General features: G+C 49.4%; 1 protein-coding gene and 1 pseudogene across 1 annotated transcript in view; one reads left to right on the top strand and one right to left on the bottom strand.

Moving 5' to 3' along the window:
- Positions 1–1117: 1117 nt before the first annotated feature.
- The window catches only part of SLC36A1 (solute carrier family 36 member 1), a 161988-nt gene continuing 139244 nt past the window's right edge, over positions 1118–23861 (bottom strand). Inside the window, exon 11 of the mRNA XM_068536249.1 lies at positions 1118–1212. Coding sequence (XP_068392350.1) covers positions 1187–1212 — 26 coding nt within the window. The 3' untranslated portion in view covers positions 1118–1186. The remainder of the gene's footprint in view (positions 1213–23861) is intronic.
- LOC137758541 (uncharacterized protein NKAPD1 pseudogene) lies at positions 6205–7084 on the top strand (annotated as a pseudogene).

Below are 23861 nucleotides of genomic sequence, written 5' to 3'. Positions count from 1 at the left end.
ATTTTCACCCACTCAGCGTCCATTCCTCTCCTTTTGGTAACAGCGCCACAGATACCCCTTGGGGAGGCATCCAGGGGCTATGTGATGCAGTCTTAGCGGGCTGTCACTCCAGGTACCCTCCTCCCTGGGCCAAGGTGTAGGACCAGCACTAGGGTGAGGGGAGTCAGGTGTCTAAGGCCCCCCGGGTGCAAAATTTAAGGAGGCACTCACTCTCAGGGTCACACAAGTGCAGGATCAGCCTCGCCCTCATCCCAGCCCTGCAAGGGACCCAAGCTCAGCCAGCCCAACCCACCGGCAGCAATCCGGATCTTGAGAAGACCAGCTCACAGAGAGGAGGGGCATCCTTCTGGTGGCGACGGCCTGAGTGGGTTGCCCATCCACTCCTGGCTCCTGTCTTTTGGGAGGTCTAACTGTGAACCCTACACTCTCATTTTGTGTCGCTCATAACTGTGCATTAAATCCCCCTTCTGCGTAAGTTGGGCAAGGTTGATCTCTGTGGCTTTTAAGGAACACGCTATGCGTTCTGGGGCACGTTGCCTGACGTTTCTGAGTCTCACTTACTGCATCTGGAAAATGGGGATTCAATGCTTAGCACTCCAGCTGGAAAACACAGCAAGTCCCTGGGTAAGGGATACCTCTAGCCATTGCTTCCCAGCCTTGGCTCCACATTGGCATCACCTACTGAGACTTAACAGTCCGATGCCCAGGCTTGCAGACATTCAGAATCTCTGGGGTGGGCCCACATAATATTTTGTAAAGTTCCACAGGTGATTCCAGGAGGCAGCAAGGGCTGAGAACAACTGCTCTCAACAACTTGGGATTTCTGTGGGTAATTAGCAGCTCTACCTCCCCTGCAACGTCCCCGTGGCTCCTTGCCTGGGACTTCAGCAGCACATTAGCGTGGCTCCCATCTGGGCAGCAGGCAGATGGCAGGAGAAGCAAGAACCTCTTATCTCCATTAGGCCTCCCTTATCCCTGGGTTTTCAAGGGTCCTAGGAGCAGCCTGGTGAAAGCCGGAGGGCTTAGTTCAAAATCCTCGGGCAGTTGGAGAGGCTTGTGTCTCAGAGCTGCTGAGGAGTCTGCAATCTCAAAGCCTAGGGCCATGGAGAGGTCATTTGGGCCACTTCCTTGCAGGAGACACTGGCAGAGGGGCTGGAATAGGCAGCAGGAGAGCTGGGTTCAAGTCTCAATCCTCAACATCAACCAGTGAACCTGGGAAAACAGCAACAGCTGCAAAATGAACAGATGTTTATTGAAGAATCATTGTGTGCAAGGCACCAAGCCAGTATCCTCACCGGGCACATCAAAGGACACTGATGTAGAGGATGGAAGTGGGACCCCAGAATCTGTACTTGTCAGTGGGCATCCAAGTGATTCTGATATTGGTGGGCTCTGGATACTGACCCTGAGGCTGAGTAATCCAGGTGATTCTGAAGAGGGAAGCAGAGTTTTTTTTTTTTTTATTTTTATTTATTTATATATTATTTTTTTAACATCTTTATTGGAGTATAATTGCTTTACAATGGTGTGTTAGTTTCTGCTTTATAACAAAGTGAATCAGTTATACATATACATATGTTCCCATATCTCTTCCCTCTTGCATCTCCCTCCCTCCCGCCCTCCCTATCACACTCCTCTAGGTGGTCACAAAGCACAGAGCTGATGGGGAAGCAGAGTTGAGCGTCACCGCAGAAGGTGCTCTGTTCGGGAGGAGTGGCATGCTTTGGATGGTGAGACAAAGTGAGTAAAGCCAGACACTGACCTCAAGCAGTCCCCAAACATCAGGCCCTTAGTTTGCTCCACAGGTACTTGATAGAGTAGGTCCTACAGCTGTGTAATGTACATTCCAGCTCCTACATCTATTCCTCCACCAGTCTCTCAATGTGCCAGTTCTGCATTGTCCTCTTTGTGTATCTAGGACCGAGAAATCCTTTAGATTTGCTTATAACCACAATCCTCTGACACTTACATGCAGCTTTATGCAGTTCTCCCTCTCATCTACTATTTGAGACAATTCTTATAATTTCCTGGGGAAGGTGACAGGTTGGACTGATAATCCCTGTTGTCAACACAAAACTCTCATGGTCACGTGGCCAATAAGAGTCAGTAAGCAGAAGGGCCCAAATCCAAACTTGGACATTGGACCCTACATCCGGTGAGCCTAGACTAAGATTATCTGTCTGTCTCTCTGCTTGCTCATCCATTTGTCCGTCATCCATCCATCCATCCACCCATCCATCCGTGTGTCCATCAATCCACGTGTCCATCCAACCATGCATTACTAACTTACTTTCATCTGCTTATTTCTGTCATCTATTTAATATACTCATATATTTATATTTATCCATTTAACACAATTTGGTATCTATAACAATCTGTTTATTGCAAATATTTATCAAGTCTGTCATGTGTCATACTCTCCCTATCTCCTGCTTTCACTCTCCACATACCTCATTTTCCCTCTGAGTGCTTTCTCCTCTGATCTCTTTGCAGGACCCTTAGTCTGTGTGACCACAATCTCCATTTGCCTGTCTCCTAACCCACACTCTTCCCTGATCACTTGTGAGCCGACCCCTTGTCCTTCCATGACTGCCCTGACCTGGCTCCATTCCTCCCCATGCTAGACTCCAGGGAAATACTGATTGACTCGATGACTGGACCCCCAGCTGGGCTGTCTGCAACTCGAGGGCAAGGACGATGTCTTTCAGGGTTCCATCCGCCTCAGTTCTCAGTCTAGGGCTATGCACACGCTATGCATTTTGTTCACACTGGTTGGCTGGAATCTGCACTCCTTGGGAGTTGGAAGGGGCTTTTCAACTATTATTCATTCAACAAATCTTGCATAATTTTTCTTGCTAGATGCTCTTGCCAGGCATAGAGATTAATGAGTACAACCTTATGGACAGATGGGGACAGGGAAGCCCTGAGAAGGATAAGGGCTTCTTCATGGTCCCACAGCTGTGGCAGAATCTTGAGGACAGTGAGGAGAACATCACTACTCCAGACCCAGACAGCTCCTGGGTCCCCCACTGAGCCAGATGGCATATGCTGGAAGGTCCCCAGCGAGGAGGTATTGGGAAACCCTGGGCTGCTTCACCAAGTCAAACCAGTTAGCCTCCATCAAGAGCCATGGGGAGCTGCCTTCCGGGTGGCAGGGAGAGCCTGAGTCAGCCTTGCCAGCACAGATGACATCAGGATGACCAGGGACTGGCAAGGGAGGGAGGGAGTGGCCCTGAGAGTGCTAAGGGAAGGGAAGTAGGGGACCCTAGCTGGATCCCAGGGTACCACACCCTTGATACGGGATATCTGAGCAATGGAGTCCAGCTCCAAGGGCCAAGGACACTCTAATTAGGCTGGACCTTCCCTCATGGCTGGAAATATCCTGCTCTCCCTGCCCCTACCTTATGCTAAAATTAGACTCATAAGATGTGATGTCAGAATTCATCTAGCTCAGAGGTTCTCAAACTTGAGTGAGCCACAGAATGAGCTCCAAGCGTGAGGTGGAGCTATGTGTACTCCACGAAAAGACCCCAATACACACCACTGACTAAAAAAGTTGCAGAAGGACACACAACATGCTGCTTTAACAACCCCCATTCCCACCCCCTTGAAACAAGCAAAATACCCAAATGCTATATATTTCCTACTGGTATGTATGTATATATATATATATTTTTTTAAATTAATTAATTATTTTAGGCTGCATTGGGTCTTCGTTGCTGTGCGTGTGGGCTTTCTCTAGTTGCGGCGAGCAGGGGCTACTCTTTGTTGCGGTGCGCGGGCTTCTCGTTGCGGTGGCTTCTCTTGTTGCAGAGCACGGGCTCTAGGCATGTGGGCTTCAGTAGTAGTGGCACGCAGGTTCAGTAGTTTGGCTCGCGGGCTCTAGAGCGCAGGCTCAGTAGTTGTGGCGCACGGGCTTAGTTACTCCGTGGCATGTGGGATCTTCCCAGACCAGGGCTCGAATCTGTGTCCCCTGCATTGGCAGGCAGATTCTTAACCACTGCGCCACCAGGGAAGTTCCCCTACTGGTATATTTATGTGTCAATGTAAGTATCTCGAAACGTTACACACCTAAATGATTATACTGTTTGCCTTTGGAGAAGGTATTGGTGGTGGCGGCAAAGAGGGCTTTAGCCTTAAATGTAACATTCTATTATTTTAGAAGGAAAATATACCATGTATTATTTGTGTAAATGCAACACTTTCACTCATTTTATCTGGTTGGAAGTCTGAGAATCTGCATTTTAGCAAAGTTTCTGTGCTTCTGTGGAGCTGATCCATGAACTGCACTTTGAGCAAAGCTGGTCTAGTCCCATCATTGTACAAATGAGTAAGCTAAGAGTCAGAGAAGGTCAGGAATTTGCCTAAGACCACACAGCATGGTAGTGACTGAGTTGGGACTTGAGCCCAGGATGTCTTACTCTCTTGCACATGGTGACATGAGAAGGAAATGCATGAGGAGAGAGGAGATGGGGTGGGGGGGGGCGTGGTTGTCCACAGGCAGAGTGTGAGCAGATGGGGCTCGGTGTACCACTGAGCTGGGATTGTTAGCAGCCTCTGTGAGGGACAGGGGTACAGGGATGGCGGTGGGGAAAGAGGGGGAATTATTATCCATCTTTCTAACTTTTCCTTGAGCCACCCTGTTCTCAGCTCCTTTTCCTTTCTGGATTTCCCTGCTCTTGTGCATCTTGTCTCTGAGGCCCTCTTGTTTCCATCAGGGGCAGTGGCTCCCGTTTGGACAGCCTGGTTGCTAGGTAACCTTGGGCCATTCTCTTCCCTCTGTTGACTGCATCTTCTTTGTCTCTCATCTATACAGTGGACGGAATCAGAGGCTCCCAAACCTGATTTTGCACCCTCTTGGAGGCTCATTTAAAAATGCAGAATGCTGGGCCCCTCCATAATGGGGGCGGTGGGACCTGGAACATGCATTTTTTAACAACCTGTCCCTCCATGAGGCCTGCAGAGTCTTAAGTTAGAAAACCGCTGTGCTGCTAGTCTTTTTCCTCATGAGCAGCTCCCATAGCACCCCCAAAGGAGCCTTGGGCCTTGGGCGGCCTGAGGTCTGGCCTGTGAGGAGCACTTGTGGTGCTGAGGAATCCAGAGCGCCAGCAAGCCTGGTCCCCAGGAGACCTCTCTCCTTGCCATCCCCTGTCTAGTGGTTCCGGATTTCCTCCCTCCGGCTGGCCTCTTCCTCGCCTGGGCAGAATGTCTGGAATGTGGCTGCCGAGGGAGATGGGGCTGGTGGGGCTGCCAGAGCTGCCTCTGGAATTCAGGCAGCAGAGAGCAGACTCCTGCCCCTGAGGGGCCCTGCCTTGCTGGCCTGCAGGTGACCCAGCAGGACCCGAGCACCCGAGCAAGCAAGGAAGAGAGGGCGGTGGGCCCCTGAGCAGGCCAGGAAATCTCTCCAGGCCTCAGTTTCTGCATCCGTAATCATGTCCTACTCTCTACACGTGTGGCATTCTGGCACTTGCAAAACAATTTCACATCTATCCCTCCTCTGCACCTACCACATTTCATTAGCACTATATGAAGACCTATTGGAAATTCATAGATGAATTAGACTCCAAACTGATCCAGAAAACTACCATTTTTCGCCTCAGGCACACTGCTTAGTTTTACTGATTCATTACCTTATTTAATCCTGACAACCCCTGCAAGATAAGAACCCCATTCGGCCACCCTCCATTGCCACCTCCATTTGGCAGATGAGGAAACTACTTCCCAGAGAGGTTAAGTAACTTGTCCAATGTCACACAGCTGCAAGATGGCAGAGCTGGGTTTGAATCCAACTGTCTAATCTCAAGTTCAAACCGCCCCCTGTGCCCTACTCCCCTCACAAGTACAGCAAAGGGGAGGAGGACCACACAGTGGTATCCTGCCCTGACCTCACTGTCAGACCAGAACACAGCAATCTGTGCTCCACAAAGAGCACAGAAGCCCCAGCAGTTCATGGGGAGGTGTGAAGAGGGAGGCCAAGAGACGCTCCTGGATTGGGCAACCTTGTGATGGATCTGGTAGGTGCGGGCGGGATGGCAATCCAGGTAGACACCCAGCATGAGCCAGTGGAGGGTGATGGGCTGAGGCTGGCTGATCTGCAGAACCTGCTACCTCATCTGCTTGGCCCAGTGCAAAACGACCATGGGTGAACCTCATTCAAAAGTTATTGGGGGCGGGGCTGCAGCGCATGGATCGAGGGATTGAAGAATGTCCTGAGTTCCCTTGGGGACAGTCCTCCTGAGGGACGTCATCCGGCACATAGATGCTCACAGTAAGATTCAGGAGGAATCAGATATGTGGAAAATAAGAGAAGTGGAGAAACAGATGGAAGATGCGTACCGGGGGACCAAAAGGAAAATGTTACCCAGCAGTTCAAGCCGGATGCGTAGTGATGGTTTTGATGAAGAAAGTCAAAAGAGACTACTGGAGGCCAAAGGATGAAATTTCTGGGGCACTGGATGATGATCTTCTTAAGGCTAAATCCTGGAACAAGAAGTTACATGATTATGAAGCTAACATGCCAGACAGATGGGGTCACAGTGGATATAAAGAGTTATACCCTGAAGAATTTGAAACAGTAGTGATCAGCAAGATATTACCAATGGGAAAAAACCTCTCCCCAGGTAAAAATCATCTACCCATGAATCTCACAAACACAAGAAGTCAAAGAAATTCCACAAAAAAAAAGCAGAAAAAAATGTCACACAAAAAAACAGAAGAAAAGAGAAAAGGAAGCCACAGATATAACAGCAGATTCCTCAAGCGAGTTCTCAGAAGAAACTGGGGCTTTTAGTACCAGGAAAAGGAAACAACCCCATAAGCGCAAGAAAAAATCCAGGAAAAAGTCTCTCAAGAAATCTGCTTTATTCTTAGAGGCAGAAAATGACACTTCCCAGTCAGATGATTCTGCATCCAGCAGTTCTGAGGAAAGTGAGGAAAGAGACACAAAGAAAACCAACAGGAAAAAGAGATAAAAAAGCCCACATCCCGTATAGCTAACAATGAAATACAGGAGAGGACAAACAAACACACAAATTGGAAAGTGGCTACAGATGGAAGGTCTGCGGAGCATTCAGAGGATGACTAAATGAGAAAGAAACATTCTTGTTTCCTGCATGACTCTGGATATTTACAGCTCTTACACCTTGGGGATTTGCCAATGACGTTATTGCTCAGCACAGGGGGCCTGAGGTCAGAGCTGTCCTGTGCCATCTATAGACATTCTGACAGACTTCTTGTCTTCTATTTTGGCTTGTTAAACTTGATCCTCTAATTGTTAATAGGGAATCTGTTATTTTGTTATGAAGGTTTCTTGAAGACACTATTATTATTATTATTTTTTGTACTTAATCACATTTAGTGTAGAGTGCATATGCAGCCAATTAAAGGACCCAGAAAGCTGAATCCAATAATGACCTGGGTATACCAATTGGAATGTTGAATTTGGGGAAAGCAAGGGCTGGGGTCAAGAGATGGATTGGAACTAGTGCTGTATACAATGGTATGATAAGGGGACATCGTGTTGCTCTTGTCTATTTACATAGTAGGTGCCACAGCTTGACTTTTTTTGTCTTTAGCCTTGGTGCTTGGACCTTTCTGTATTTTGGGCCCACAGGTGTGGTCCAGTTTACTTAATGAGGAAATGAGCATAAGAACATTTTCTATTCATGATAACATCCATACACAGCTGTTATTGGAAGAGACTAGGAGTTCTTGTCAAATTTCCCTGCTGGACAGGGTCTGTGGCTACACTCAGTATATCCCTAAACATGGTAATTGGATCGTAAAAGTTTTCTAGTTCCATTGTTTATTGCCTAAATGGACTTGTGTTCAGAATTATTTCTTCAGTTGTCTTAGGTTAAGTCCTCAACCAAATGAGGAAGAATTAGGCATTAGTTGTGCTAATAGGGCTCTGAACAGGATTCAGGGCAGCAACAGCTATTTAAGTGTTGTCTTCCTTGTTCATTTCTTAATCTGTTAATGAACTTAAGATTTTTCCTGAAACTAGGTGGAATCAGTTCCAAAGTGAAACAGGCTTCTCGGGGACATATCCATTTCTTCCTAGTCTGCCTTTGGATTAAAGCACCAAGGAGAGACCTTGTTACTTCCCTTTGCCATATACTGTGATCCCTACTATGTTAATTCTTAAGAAACCAAAATACCACTGGAAGAAGGCTGGCAGAACACAAGTGAATTTTTTCATTAAGGCAGGTCAAGTGACATTGTTTTTTCTTGGTTGTCACTTCATGGGTGGAGTAAAAAGCTTGAGAGCTCAGACTTTTGGTCTTGGTTCTGCCATTCATTGGTTATGAGGTCCGGAGCAGGTAAGTCAACCTCCCTGGCCTTACTTTCCCTATGTGTAATACAGAAATACTTCATGGTAGCATGACAGTGTACGACACTAGCAATAGACTATAACTATGACCACATTCCACGAGGTGGTAATGTTTTGCAGTTCTAAACTATTAAATTTGTTCTCTTTACAGAACAGACTTCCAATAAAATGCTTAGTCATAAAATAAAAAAAAAATTGTTTAAGTTATTGGGATTTGTAAGACAGAGACAGCAGAGCATTGAATCAAGAACGGGGCCTATCTAGATATAGGCAGCATGCCCATGGATCCAAATCCTGTGATTGGATTGGAGCATAACAGAGGGCGGAGGTTAAGAGCACAGGTTTTAGATCTAGATAAACTTAGTTCAAATCCCGGCTCTGCCATTTAAAGGTATGACGACCTTGGACAAGTCACTTTAAACTCTGAATCTCAGTTCCTTCCTCTGCAAAATGAGAATGATAATAGTAGTACCTTACTGGGAGGATCTCTCTGAGGATCAAATGAGATGATGCTTACTTAGCCTAGTACTTAATAAATTAGAACAAATATCAGTTATTCATATATTCACCACAATTGTTATTGTTGTTGTTACTATACAAGAGGGAGAAATGGGAGATGATGCTGGAAAAAGTGGTTCGTGGTTGTGGAGAAAGGGACATGGGAGGGATACTGGTTCTCAGGGGGGGGCAGGGCCACATCAGAGCCCCCCGTCTGGGGGCAGGTAAAGGTGGGGATTACATCAGGGGTTCCATTTCACGTCCTCAGAGTGGCCCCCCGTCTCCCAGCTCCCTGTTGGGGTGACCTAACCAAAGCCACTGAACCAGCCAGCCGGGCTCTAGGAGCTCTCAGCGCCACCCCACCTCCCAGCACCAGCCGGAGGCAGGCTGACTGAGGGCTGGATTGGGCAGATGAGCTCATTCCTACTATAGCCTCACCAACCAGGCCGGACACTTCTCCTGGCAGGAGCCTGTCAGAACTGCCAGCTGGGGGTCAGGATGAGCTGGAGGGCCTGGTGGTGCCCAGATGCCCATGGCCAGCAGGTCTGCTGAGTGTTTGATTACATTCCCGGGCACCCCAGGCAACACCAGGGCTGGCGGTTCCCACTCCTGCTGGGTCCCGTCTGTCAGCCACACAGCTGACATCCCCAGCTCGGCCCCCTCAGCCCACCTGCCTTCCACCTTCTGCTTCTTCCTCTTGGCTGCAGGCTGCAGCCCTCACGGAGCCAGGTGGCCTCATCCCCTGATGACTTCATCCTCCTTAAAGGCATCTTGTCCCTTGGACAGCCAGGCCTCTGGAGCCTTTCCTGTCCACAGGTCCACAAACCAGGCTCCAGGGTCTCCACTCCGTACCCACTCCCATCCTGCTATATGTGACTCTCCCCGGGAAGTATGACAGAAGGGACCCCAGCCCTGGATATGACAGCTTGCGTCTCGTGTTCATTGAACATGCTGTCTCACGGTAACCAGTCCATCAGCCAACTGGCCCTATGAGCTGAATCTTTTCTCCAGACTGGTCCTCCAAGTTGGGCCACACTCACTCTGCACCTACTCTGGGTATGCGACTCCTGTGGGGCAGTGATGTAGCAGTTCCCTCTATTAGGGTGACGGACGGTTCCCATTTCCCTGAAATGGCTTCCCTGCATCCCCGGAAGCCCCTCAGTCCCGTGCCAACCAGGATGTTTGTCAGCCAATCCTGCACATGCATCTGTGATGCGCTTTCATGATTCGTGTCTATGATTTTCACTGAATTAACCTGAGCCTTTAGCCTGCCCCGGAAGGAATCAGAGGGGTTCAGTCTATTAAAAATGAAAATAATACTCTCTGTGCTTCCAGAATCCATGGACACCCTGAAACTTGTCATCTGGTTAGAATCTTCATCACTGCTCAAGCCCCTCATTTATACTCTCTACCCCACGGTGAACATGGACAGATCGCTCTAGGAAGGAAAACCTAGGAGGGAGGGAGGAAGCGCTCACCCAGTCCAGCTTTCCTCAGGCAAGTAGGAGAGTGGACGGTGATAATTTGCCAGGTCTTTCTCTTGAAGCCTACAACATCCGATGTCAAGAATGTTAGAGCTTTAGAATACTAGAGTTAGATGTCAAAGATCAGAGTTCAACACCTGCTTCAGTGAGACGGGGAAACTGAGGTCCAGGCAGGGGATTCCGAATCAGATGTAATTCTTTTAATGCCTACGAAGTGGCTGACACTGCTGGGAAAAACTGATGCCCGGGGCCCGCTCCCAGGGAGTTTGATGTAATTGGTCTGGGGCGTGGGGCCTGGGCACCATGATTTGTAGAAGCTTCCCAGGTGATGCCAGTGTGTAGCCTCGGTTGAGAACCCCTGGGTTAGACAGAGATCCATCCCTGAAGAGCTTAAACCAGAGTGGGGTGGGAGGTGATGTGAAAAGAGGCACCCACAAAAGTAGAACAAAGCAGAGGGGCACACAGGAGGTTCAGCCAGAGGGCTTGCGGGGAGGAAGGGGAGAGCTGGGGTAGTACAGCCCGGTGGTTAAGAGGGTCCAGACAGGGCTTCCCTGGTGGCGCAGTCATTAAGAATCCGCCTGCCAATGCAGGGGACACGGGTTCAAGCCCTGGTCCAGGAAGATCCCATATGCCACGGAGCAACTAAGCCCGTAGCGCCACAACAACTGAGCCTGTGCTCTAGAGCCCACGAGCCACAACTACTGAAGCCCACGTGCCACAGCTACTGAAGCCTGTGCGCCTAGAGCCTGTGCTCCGCAACAAGAGAAGCCACCGCAATGAGAAGCCTGTGCACCTCAACAACGAGTAGCCCCCGCTCGCCGCAACTAGAGAAAGCACACGCACAGCAACGAAGACTCAACGCAGCCAAAAATACATAAATTAAATAAATAAATTAAAAAAAAAAAAAAAAGAGGGTCCAGACAGAGCAGGGCTTGCAACTTAGCTTAGTCTAGACCAGTGACCTTGGGCAAGTAATTAAAGCTTTTCTGAGCTTCAGTTTCTTCATCTGAAAACTAGAGAATGATAACAGCGCTTAATCCATTGTGGTGGCGTTCAGAGAAACGAGATAATCCCCGAAGAGTGCTGAGATGAGTGCCTGACATAAAGATTAGCTGCTATTATTATTATTATTACTTCTCACTCAGGTCAGGGCCATGGTCTGGGGGAGCTCACAGAGGGGAGCTGGCATATGGGCTGTACCAAGATGAATAGGTACCATTTTTGATGTCCGGGAAGCTGTGAGCAGGGGCTCAGGAGTGAGAAGTTGCAAGCATGCTTGGGGGCAAGTGAGGAGTGCAATTTCCCTGGGGGACTGGAGGCCAGAAGGTCGCCCAGTTAGGTCCTGGGACCCGCAGAGTGGGGGATCAGGGCCTGGGGCAGGAGTGGTGGAGGAATTGGGGAGGAGGGGACGGATGTCAGCAGCGTTCTGCGGTTCTGCGACCCATCCCAATCCTCATCGCCCCCTTACCCCCAGGCTGCAGACATCCCTGCACTGGACAGCCTGGAGGCCAGCCTTGGCCAGGATGGGGAGCCCAAAGGCAGATGGTCACACACGACTAGCCAAAGGGGCCGCACAGCCACCTTCCTCGGGTTAATGCCTAATCGGCCCAGACTCGGAGACTTGGGTGGCAATCAGCCGAGTGGATAATTGCCCAGGTTAGCCTTCCCATTGGCGTTGATCGCAGCAGTCCCCCTTATGCTGTAAACCCCTAGGCCTCTCATGCAGCTTGTAGGAGGGACGCCTGGGAGACTCTTCCTGTTAGGGGGCCCCTCTAGATGTCTTGGGCAACACGTGGAAGCTGCTCGACACATGTGGTCATCCCTGACGACGGTGACAGATCCCTGAGGGCATGGCCCACAGTGGCTGCAGCCACTCCATGAATGAATATCTCCTGAGGGCTGGGAAACCACCAAGAGCCTCACTACTCTTCCATAAACAAGACCAGAACCTTAATGCTTCCACTTAGCCATAGGGTCCAGACTGAACTTCTAGAAAACCAAGTCCTAGCCAGAGAATCAGGCCTTAGGTTTTGTCACATGGCAGAGGAAATAGATCTGTTCTGAGTGGCCCCAGCAGTTTTGAGCCCATTTAACAAATGAGGAAATAGAGACAGCAAGCTGACATCATTTGCCTTGAGTCATATAGTTATAATAATAGTAATAATAAAGATATGTAGACTTCTTGTTTATTAACCTTCTTGTTCAAGGGCTGCTGCTCAGCTGAACATCAGGTAGAACTGCTGAGTCAGAACTGACTGCTGGAAGAGGTAGTGAGCTCCCTGTAAGTAGAGGTACGCAAGCAAAGACTCATTTATTTGCCAGGGAAGCTGCAGAGGGGTTGTAAGTCTGGCGGCCGGGGGAGAGCGGGGGGATTGAACAGGATGGTAACAGAGCCATTTTCAGCTCTGTGGGGCAGGAACTATTTCATTTACCTCTATGTCACCAGTGCCCAGTACAGTACCTGGAAAAGAGATGCCAGGCACTGTGCTTTGCACTTTACACACATTATCTGTCTCACGATTCTGCACAACCTTATGAAGTAGGGATTCCTGTTACCCCCATTTCACATCTGGGGAAACCAGAGCTCAGAGAGGTTAAGTCACTTACTGAGGACGGCACAGCTAATAACAATGAGAAGAAGAATTACCTTTTATGGGGGGACTTTCTCTGCCAAGTGCCTTCCCTCAACCGTTATCTCATTTAATCCTCATAACAACCTCAGGAGGTAGCGAGTTATTAACCAGACCTTGCGGGGAAGGGTGACTGTGGTCGTTCATCCAGATCTGCAGCGTGGGGAGGAGAGAGGAGAGAACACTGGCCGGAGAGCTGAGCGACCTGGGTCCTTTCCCAGTGCCTCATGGTCTCTCTGTGTCCTCAGGCAAGTACAACCTGTCCAGGGCCTCAGTTTATCCCTCTGTAAAACCGAGAAGGGAGGTGGAGATGGTCCCGATTTCTCAGCAACTCTCCAGCCGTCATTTTCCATAACTTGATTCCCCACTGTGAGTTCTGGGCCACAACCCAGTTGGCTCCCTCCCTCCACTCCAGAGCTGGCAGGAGGGGATGATCCGCCTCAATTCTCCCACCTCCTTTTTCCTCCTCCTCCTCCTGGGCTGGGACACACCTACTCCAACTTTCTCAGCAGCCTCTTCGAGTGTGCGCCTTCCTGCTCTGAGGCTCTGCGCCTCCCTCCCGAGCTTGTCAGCCTGGGGCTTGTGAAAGGGGCTCCAGACCAGCAGCCCACCCCGGGGCACCCTCCCCGACCTGAAGGGCACAGGTAAGAACTGCTGGAGGATGGGAAGTTAGGGGGTGGGAGTTGCAAAGTTCATCCATTCTGGTCCCCTGAGCAGGGGCTCCTGGAAGGTGGCGACAGAACCAGGAGATGGCTGGGGCAGGCACAGCAGGGGTAGGACAAGGATACCTGGGTCCTGGTCACCTAGGTACACTGAATGAAGCCAGCCCGAGCCTGGGGGCTGGGGATTGGGGCCCAGGAATGGACAAGGCTAGGGCTTTGATCTTCGGGAGGAGCCAGGTCATATTTGCATGTATGGAAAGTTGGGCTCCTTTTCTTGGAAGAATGAAATCCCCTGCTCAGGCTTTCTGGGGCTGAGCCTTCAAGGGGATGTGGAGACAATTTCCTCCTTGATTTTAGGAGGAAGGGCTGGGGCCAGGGAACCGAGAGGTGCTGAGTTCTCCTGTGTGTCCAGGAGGCACGGGGTCCCTAAAACAGACAAAGCCACCTGGTGAGGGGGAGGGAGGGTGGGAGGGCCCGAGGGAGAGTCAGACAACCTGGCTGGCTCTGGCTCTCGTGCGACTCTTTAGAGGCACCCAGATTAGAACCTCAGCTTTCCTGGCTATCGGATGGGGGTGCTCGCTGTCTCCGAGGGCTGCGAAGTGGCGAGTCTCAGAGGCCAAGGGCAGCCCTGGGGTGGGTGTGGGGAGTGGGAGCAGCTCTTGGGGGAAGCAGGAATCTGATGCACATCTGTGGGGGAAGGAGAGCTAGAGTGGAACACTGAACAGAGCCACCGGGCCAGAGTTCAGCCCTCCACCTGGGGGGGGGGGGGGCGGGTGCTATTTGCCCCAATGTGGGAAGCAGCAGGCCATGCTGAGGTTTGCTAAGGGCTCAGAAAGGCTGCCTCTGTCCCCAGGCGCACAGCACTCAGGGGCAAGGCCTGGGCTCAGGAGAGCAGGGAGGTAGAGAAGCAGGCTCAAAACGCAGCATTTCCAATCCTTCAGCTCCTTTTAAAATGGGGGTGCGGAGCCTGGGCAGGTGAGCAGTGCCCTCCACGCAGAATCAACTAACAGTTTTTATCCCAGCTGATACCCACTGGATGCTTCCTGTGTTTGGGGATGGGGCTGAGGATACACGGTCATTTGAAAATGTTGGGTGTTCAAAGCAGGCAGGGGGAAAAGAGAATTTCATTATTCACATCCCTGTAACTCAAAGGCGGTGTGGCCTGAAAGAGTTTCATACTGCTCTGGGCCTACCTATTTCCTTACGTTTTCAATAATGGTGGTTGGATTATTGTTAAGATCTGTTCTTTTTTTTAATTAATTTTTTTATTGGAGTATAGTTGCTTTACAATGTTGTGTTAGTTTCTGCTGTACAGCAAAGTGCATCAGCCATACATATACATATATCCACTCTCTTCTAGACTCCGTTCCCATATAGGTCATTACAGAGCACCGAATAGAGTTCCCTGTAAGATCCATTCTTAATCAATTGACCCCAACAAGGCTGCTGGGTAGGCAGAGCAGGAATGATTGCATTTTGCAGGTGAGGAAGCTTTGGAACTCACCACCCTGGTGCAGGAAGAGGCAAGCTCGGGTTCGCCCCAGGGCTCTCCACGGAGCACAGGTTACACTTCTGGCAGGAAGGGGCTGAGTCCAAGAGTTGGCCAGGGTGGTGGAGTGAAACAGTGAGGCCTCGTCATCCACAAGCTCACTGGGTCTCAGTTTCCTCATCTGTAAAGTGGGGAGGAACTGGAGGGAATCAAGGTTTCTCTAGAACTCCCCTGTTTCCATGACTCTTAGTGGTCTCCTTAAGGACTCAGAGAACCAGACCCAGAAAGACACTGACACTCTTCAGCCCCTACGTGTCAGCTGTGCCTGTGCTTTCCACTGGGAGGGGCTGCCAGGCCCCCCTGCCCCAGACCTCTGTGAGCTGGGCCGCCACGCTCCGCTGCCTGCACGCTCTTCCCCGGGTATGAATGAACTCACCTCGGCCTGGCGGCTTTCCTTCTTGTTCTCGCCAAGTACGCGAGAACGTGGGGCAGCCTTAGTGGAAACCAGTGTGTGCTAGGGACGATGGGGTGGCATAGTTGGGGACCTTCCTGTACCTGCCGGATGGGCCCTGCCTTTTGGGTTCCTTCAGTAATGTGTGCGCAGAGCCCCTGAAAGCTTCCCATGCTTCCTGGGTCCCCAGCACAAGCTGAGTTAACTCAGAAGCTCAATGTTACTGTTTCTGTGACTAATGGAACTAAATGCTTACATTTACAATAGGGGTTTCCAGACAGGTTTAAAATGAAGAGTGTGGGCCCAAATCCTGGATATTATCGGTTGTACGACCTGGGCCTCAACTTCTTTAAACCTCAGTCTCCTCATATGAAAAAATGGGGCGAACGATAGTCCCTTTCTCAGAGATTGATGTGAAAATTAAATGAGATAATGCATGTAGTGCCAGGGCCTTGTTTATGCTGGTCACAGTCATCAATTATTTGCCTCCTCTCCGCTTCCCCCTGGGGTGGAGATCATCTCACGGCACCCTGAAGTGTTCCTTCCTAAGACAGATCACAATTGTAATTATTAGTTATTTGCGTATATTTTGTTTGATATGGTCTCTCCTACTAAGGGCTGCTCACTGCTCCGGAACCCGTGTCTAGCACAGCACCTGGCACGTAAAAGAAACTCACTGCATATATGTAGAGAGAATGAATGAATCTTCACTTCTAATTCACAGATGAGAACTGTCGCTCAGAGGAACTAAGTATTAGTCCAACCCCATCATAGATAAGAGTGGAAGGGTCCCTAGAGATCATTGAATCAGACAGGTAGAGACACGGAGGCCTCCTTAGAGAAGGCTGATAATTTGGCTGCGGTCACACAGTGAGTGAGTGGGGAAAGCAGGGCCACGACGCAGATCTTTTCACCCTCCTTTTCCTCTCTTTGCCCCGCCCAGCTCAGGAGACAGTCCTGCTCCCTGTGTGGGTGGTCAGCCTCAGAGGCCAGTGAATGGCCCCCATACCCCCTGGAGGCAATTTGGGATCAACAACAAGATTGATCCCTAAACTGTAAGATGCCTTTCAGGGGACAGGGGACATACACCTCATCAATCAGACCCCTCCCCTAACACCTATCAACACACACACACACACACACACACACACACACACACACACCCCTGCACACCATTCCCTCACTATTGCCAGAGAGTCAGCAAGAATCTGCAACTGTACAAGTGGAAGGTGTTCAGGAGTTCCCTGAAGTCTCCCGTCAAGAATTACTGGTTCCATTTCACAGATGGAATCATAGATTTGGAATTATTTGCCTAAAGTCAGTAGCCAGTTTCCAGTGGTGTCCTGGGTCAATGCACAGCCCTGAACATGGGATTTAAAGGTTGAAAAGAGAACTCTGATATACTGAGCCCCTCGATGTGCCTGTCACCAGGTTAGACTGTGTCACATATACCTTCTCTTCTACTCTGCACAACCGCCCTGCGGGCCCGCAGTCATGATCCTCTACCACTTCTTTTTGTTGTTGCTATCGCTGTTTTCAGCGTGGACATGAATAGAGACTCAGAAAAGCTAAGCCACTTCCTTTCAGTCGCACAGCTTCTGTTTTCTCAACAGATCCTTAGTTCAATAGACACTTAGCACTTACGATGTGTCAGGCCCCCAGAAACTCACAGCTGGTAGAGGCGGCTAAGTGGGTGGTTTAATACCTCGAGGTAGGTGGTAAAATAGAGGCAAACTGGGGCTAGCAGTGGGGCCCAAGGAGCCATACATAGATAGCCCAGTTATGAAGTTGGTGGAGGAAGGCTTCTAGGAGAATCTGAGACTGAACATCAGTTTTGAAGACTGAATGAGGCTTAAAAAAAGAAAGAAAAGTGGGAAAGGCAATTCAGAAAGAAAAAGTAGCATATGAAAAAGCATAGCAGTTAAAAGAAAACGGCATGTGTGTGCAGAAAACTATCAGCTGGGTGGGGAACATTTGGAGACGTGCTCTGAAAGGCAGGATGGGGTCAGGTCACTGAAGGCCATGTGTGCCAGGCCAAGGAGTATGACTTTTAAAAAAAAAAAAATATATATATGTAATTTATGTATAATTTTTTATTAATGAGAAATTATAGAAATACCAAAAGGAAGCAAAAGAGTATTAAAAAAAAAATCACTCAGCTTCAATAATTATGTTTCCCCTATACCTCCACCAACTCTTCCCTGATCAGATTATTTTGAAACAAATCTCATATACATAATTGCATCTGAAAATATTTCGATATACATCTTTAAAACGTTAGGATTTCAGGGAATCATCATAGGGGCATGGCTTTTGTTTTGTAAATATTGGAGGACCACGTTGAAGAAGTTTAATTCAAAGAGTGTCTAGGCTGTGCGTGGCTGTGGGGTGGAACCAGAATTTAAGGAGGGGTCAGAGCAGAAGGTGATGATATCCTGTTGTCTCCCCCTTGGCCAATCACAGTGCCCGACTGTCCACCATTACCCACTGATTGACAAACTACCTCCTGAATGAGGTGATGCTGTAAGCGTTTTCCAGTTAGGAGCCTGCAGAAGAGACAAATGCCTTCCCTGCCCGCCTTTCTCCATTCCTGAGACTTGTGGGTCACTGCAAGGTGACCTGGAGTGGCAGGTAAATGGCAGCTGCCCATCCCCTGGCTGAGGGCAGGGAGCCCACAACAGAGAACTCTCCAGTTCCCATTCAGCTCCAGTGCCCACAGCAGTTGGCCTCGGTGCCAGCTGAGCAGGATTGTACATGCCAGCTGTGGGGTAACGTCAGCATGTATGTGCCTGTTGGCCCACATGTGCTCACGTGTCCCAGGTTAGAGCTGCTGTCTGTCCCTGCAGCATCCCCTTCCCTCTGGGTCCTCCCAGCAAATGCAAGGCTAGACGGCACAAAATGCATCACTGAGATGCTTAGACACTTAGCCTTGGGAAGCGGCAGACCTTAATAGCAGTATGGCACCATGATGCCATACTGGAGCCAGGGTGCTGGAGATCTGGTCCTGGCTTTGCCGCTTTCCAGCTCTGTGACCTTGGGCACATCATTTCACCTCTCTGAGGGTTGTGGGCTGGATAATGTTATCTATCAATACCTCACAGAGCTGCTGTGAGTGGGTCCATACAAAGCTCTTAAGTTCTTAGCATAGCAGTCAGCACATGCCAAGAGCTCACTAAACGTTAGCTACTATTACAGATTTGGGGGCTCCTGAAGTCTTGGGAATTGACTCAGAGAATCACAGCATCTTGGAAAATTCAAATCCTAGAATCTCAAACTCTTGGAAGCATGTAATTAGAAGAACTCTATTGGATTTCTTGTATAAATCTCTACTCTGCGTAAAGATTGCTTCTACGGTGTCTCTGACAGATGGTTGGCCTGACTTTTTTTTTTTCCTTTTTGTAAACATTCAAAAAGAGGGTGTATCAACTGTAAGTTATAGCTTGATGAATTTTTACAAAGTGAATGCAAACGGTGGCAAACCAGGAACCAGAGCAGACATCACCAGCACCAGCGCCCCTCAAACGCCCTCCAGATGCCCCTTGTCAGTCACTGCCCCCCACCCTAAGCATAGCTATTATCCAGCCAGTCGGGCTGTTCTCAAATATCTTCTGGAGGGGTTGTGTACCATTGTTAGGAGGACTCTAATTATTAGAGAGGCTCAGTGAGTTAATCTGGAAGCTGCTAAATTAAGCTTAACCTTTAAATTATCTTGCTTTTACTGTCTTATTTCAGTGGCAGCCAGTTTAGAGCTGAGCATCCCAAATGCCTAGGGCTGTTTTTAAAAATACAGATTTCTCAGCCCCATCCTGAGTCTACATCACTGGAATGTGTGGTCTGGCGGTGGAGCCAGGGAATCTGTATTTTTACAAGCTCTAAGGGAACTCCAGGTGAGGTCCAACTGGGTTTGGGAACCACTGGACTGGCGGTTCAGAGCTTCGACTCAACTCAGACCATTTCTTCCAATCCATGCTCCACACTTACTAGGCATTGACCTTGGACAAGGCACTTGGACTTTCTGACTTTTCAGTTTTTTCATTTGTTAAAATGGAAATGATATGATAGTACCTACCTCCTTGGGTTATTGTAGGCTCTGAGACATTCCCAGGGAAAGTGCTCACTAATTGATAGGTGCTATAATCAGCATTGCTATTACTGGGAAGAGACCATCTGCAGTGTAGCCAAGGAAGTGTTGGATTTGGTATCTGAAGCCTTGTGTTTGAGTCCTGGCTGGGCCGCTTGCTAGCCCTTGCTAGCTTTGGACAAGTCTTTTGAGCCCCATCTCGGTGCCTCAACTTTCCCATCTAGAAAATGGAAATACTTCTTGCTCTACATTTAGGGTCTTTGAGGGGATCAAAAAAGAAAATGGGCCAGAAAACTGCTCTGAGGACAGAAAAATGCTGCATGAAGCAAGCCCCAATGAATGCGAACTCAGCTGAACCTGGGAATCCAGTGCAAAATGGGCTGTCATTGTCCTTGCGGTTCTGGGGAGGGCGGGCCATGGGGGGGTGGGGACAGGAACTGCTGAGGCATCGGTTTTCCACAGCCCTGGTAGGACCTGGCATGGCGCCCGAGCTCTTGGGTTCTGAGAATTGTCTCCTTCCTGGTTCCTGGGACAGGAAGAGTCCACGATCCCATAGCCATGAAATCCCATGCAATTTGCCACAGTCAGAAGTCACCTGGAATTCCCTTTTATTATTTAAATGCTTTTCCTTTTATTAAAAGTCTTCTTTGAAGTCCTTTACTAGCACTTTTAGAAAACTTTTACATTAAGTATAATATGCATACAGAAAAATGCACAAATCCTAAGTGTGCAGCTCAATGAACTTTCCAGAAACTGACCAGCTCCCAGATAAAGAAACAGAACATTACCACCATTCCAGAAACCTTCTTTGTGTCCCTTCCAGTTACTAACCACCCCTCTTCCCCTGCCCAAGGGTAACTTTATCCTAATGTAATCCATAGATGAGTTTTGCCTGTTTTAAAGCTTTATATAGTTGGAATAGCACAGTATGTACTCTTTTGTATATAGCTGTTTTCACCCCACATTATGTGAAGGGGATTCATCTCTGTTGTTGCCTAGAGCAATACTTTCATTTTCTTTGATGTATAGTATTCCACTGTATGACCAAGCCACAATTTACTTAGCCATCTGCTCTTGATGGACACTCAGGCTATTTCCAACAGAGGGCTATTATAAATAGTGCTGCTCTGAACATTCTCGTGTGAATCTTTCATGAACATATGTACACACGGCCACTGTGTAAATGCCTAAGAGTGGAATTATTGGGCCCTTGAGGTATGTGTGTGTGGCTGGAACCCTTTGATTTTTAGCTCAGTTCTATTCATTGCAAGGGGAACATGGTTCACGGGGCTGTGTCTCTATCTGGGACAGACCTGTCCGCAAGAAGGTAAACAGTTGTCTCTGGGGTTTGAGATGCTATTGAGTGGAGAGATTTGCAGACTCAGAGACTTCCAGGTGAAAGGCGCAGGAATCAGATCTGTTGTTTCCCTCTCCTGTCTGCTCTTCTGTTTGACTTTAGAGATAACCTTGTGGCTGCTCTGCCCGGGAGCCAGTGTTCCCCATCTACAGGGGCAAACACACCCTCCGAGTTCTACCACAGCCCTATGAAATCAAACTTCTTAAGAATGAGGCTGTGATTTTTAACACACTGACATTTGAGAAGCACTTGTCTAGCCTAAAAGAGTCAAGGAGATTTCAGTCTTTTCCTAACTTCCCCACCCGCCTCTCTCCACTGGGGCCAGGAGAAGGCCACATATGGGATATCAACTTTGCAACAAGGCATGGTAGAACACAGGATCCTAAAGAAAGCGATTACCACCTTCAGCGAATCCCAAACACCAGTCACGAAAATCACCCCAGGAGCTTGTTAAACATCTATCCCTGAGCCCCACCCCTAAGGGTTTTGATTCAGTAGATTTGGGGTGGGGCTTGGACTATGTATTTGTAACCCCTACACCCACCCACTTCGGGAATTCCCAAGATGTAGCCCCTGGTTCAATTCAATGGCCAGCCCTGTCTGATGAGAACACAGCAGGCCCAGCAGTTCTGGTGAGTTCTGTGTCCGCCAGTGGCTGGGTGGAGCACAGAGTTACCATGGGTAAGAGGAACCGGTGTGGACAGAGCCCAGGGGGCTTGAATGTGGGACTCTGGGCTTGAGCTGGAGTCCCCGGCAGAGGTTCATTTGCATCTCATTGGTATGCACCTTGATGCTCCCAAATCATCCCTAACCCCACTCTTGCCTCTGGCCCTACGGTTCAGGTTCAGCCAGCTCCACAGCAGGACCGCCAACAGCGGAGGGAGCTGCCTGTCTTGCCCCACTGCTAGAACCAGCCCCTCACCTGCCAAGGCCTGCCTACTTGCCAGCTTTGTCCTCAGCTGTTCTGCTCAGAGAGGACTGGACTTGGACGGACAGACAGCGCTGCTGGGCTGAGGGAAAGAGACAGACAGCCAGAGGGAAAGTGATGGAACTGGAGATGAAGGCTTTGCTGAGAATCTGTGTTTGCTGGTGGGAGAGGACATACGGTTATATGATCCCTGGTGTGGGGGAAGGATCATAAAACTCTCCCCCTCCCAAGAGCTCTTTCCAGGCTGTGGGCATCGGCAGGGGGCAGGCCAGGGAACTGTTAGACACCCAGGTGATCTGAGTTTTAATACTGCTTTGGTTGCAAACTAGCTGTGTGAACTTGGAGCTTAGGTAACCTCTCTGAGTCTCATTTATCCCTTCTGCAAAATGAGGGTAATTACAGGGTTGCTGTAAGCCAGCTTCAAACTGATAATGCATGCCAAGCGCATACCACAGGGCCTGGCGCATAGTAAATGTTCAGTAAACATCAGCTATGACCAGGGCCTGTGCCTCTGTAAACATTTCCTATTCCCCCAAATGTTGCCTTCTTCATTTGACAACAGCTCAGTGGAGGGTTACCCAGGAAGGCAGGAGAGCAGGGACTAATCCCAATTCCCAGATGGAGAAGTGGAGGCCCCATGAAATGGGGGGGTTTGCTCAGGGGTCTCCGGCTCGGTCCCCTCCCGGGCCCTCTGATATATTACCGAGGCCCCTCGGCACCAAAGGAGTGCTAAATGCTTTGCATGCGTAAGCTCATTAAATCCTCCAAGTAGGTAACCGTTGCTAGCCCCATTTCACAAATGGGGAAACGGAGGCTCGGAGAGAGGAAGCCAGGCCCCCAGACGAAAGCAGAGGCAGGATGGGGGAGCAGGTCTGACCCCGAAGGCTGGCTCCTTCCCCTGCACTCTCCTGAGTAGGAGGCCCTGCCTGTGTGGGTTCCTGAGGACCCCCAGGTTGGGAGAGGAGCCGGGTCGCAGGGAGCCACTTGGCCAGTGCAAAGCGCCCAGGATGGGGAGACCGGGTTCTGGTTCCAGGTGCGCCACCAACGTGTGATGTGACTTAGTACATGGCACTATGGGACTTCCCTTCTTGGGGCATAGTTTTCCGATCTCTACAAAATGGAGATTAGACTCCTAGCAGTTTGTAAACTGTGCCCTAGGGAGGCTTGGGAACTTCACAGGGCTGCCTCAGAAGGCGAAGGGGGGAATGAATGGGCACGGGGCTCAAGGCAGCAGCTGGGTTTCAATCCAGTTTCCATAATGATAACGATCGTTTTTAAATAACAGCCAATATTTATTTAGCAGTTGCTAGGTATCATGCACTGTGTTAACTGTTTAATATGAATCATCTAGTCGAAACTTCAGAACTATCTGAGGTGGGTTCAGTTAGTATCTCTCTTTTAAAGATGAGGAAAACAGAGGCTCAGAGGTTCAGTTAGTGATCCAAGTCACCCTGTTGGAACTTGATGTCTAGATATCTGAAAACTCATCCATAGTTCCTGGAAAGGCACAGGATTTCATTGGATCAAAGAGTTGCAAGGAATGCAGAAGAGGAAGAACCCCGCCTGATGAAGTCCATGCAGCAGGGACATTCTGGTCTCTGCAATCTTTTCTACCCTCTGAAAGGAGCTTTCCGGTCCCCCGGGGGAGTCTATCTCTTGACGTCAGAACACAAACTTCCAGGCTTGCAGAGAGCCATCCCCAAACCCAGTCCTTCAGGGCAGTCTCCTCCCATACAGGAGGCCTCCTGGTCCCTGCCTGGCCAGAGGCTGCCCCACCAGGAGGAGAGACTCCAGGGTTCCCCCTGGCCTTCCATAGGGCTGAGTTCACACTGTGCCCTGATGGATCCCAAGGCACAAACGCAGAACTTAGAGGAGGTGCTCTGCTCCTCTTGCTTTGTCTCCAGAGCTTCTAAATGATAAATAGGTTCAATGCCCTGCTGAACTGGAGC

Source organism: Eschrichtius robustus, chromosome 2 (assembly GCF_028021215.1).
Source record: "Eschrichtius robustus isolate mEscRob2 chromosome 2, mEscRob2.pri, whole genome shotgun sequence".
Lineage (NCBI taxonomy): Eukaryota > Metazoa > Chordata > Mammalia > Artiodactyla > Eschrichtiidae > Eschrichtius > Eschrichtius robustus.
Note: the sequence above shows the minus strand (reverse complement) of the source record. Positions and strands in the feature narration are given on the sequence as shown.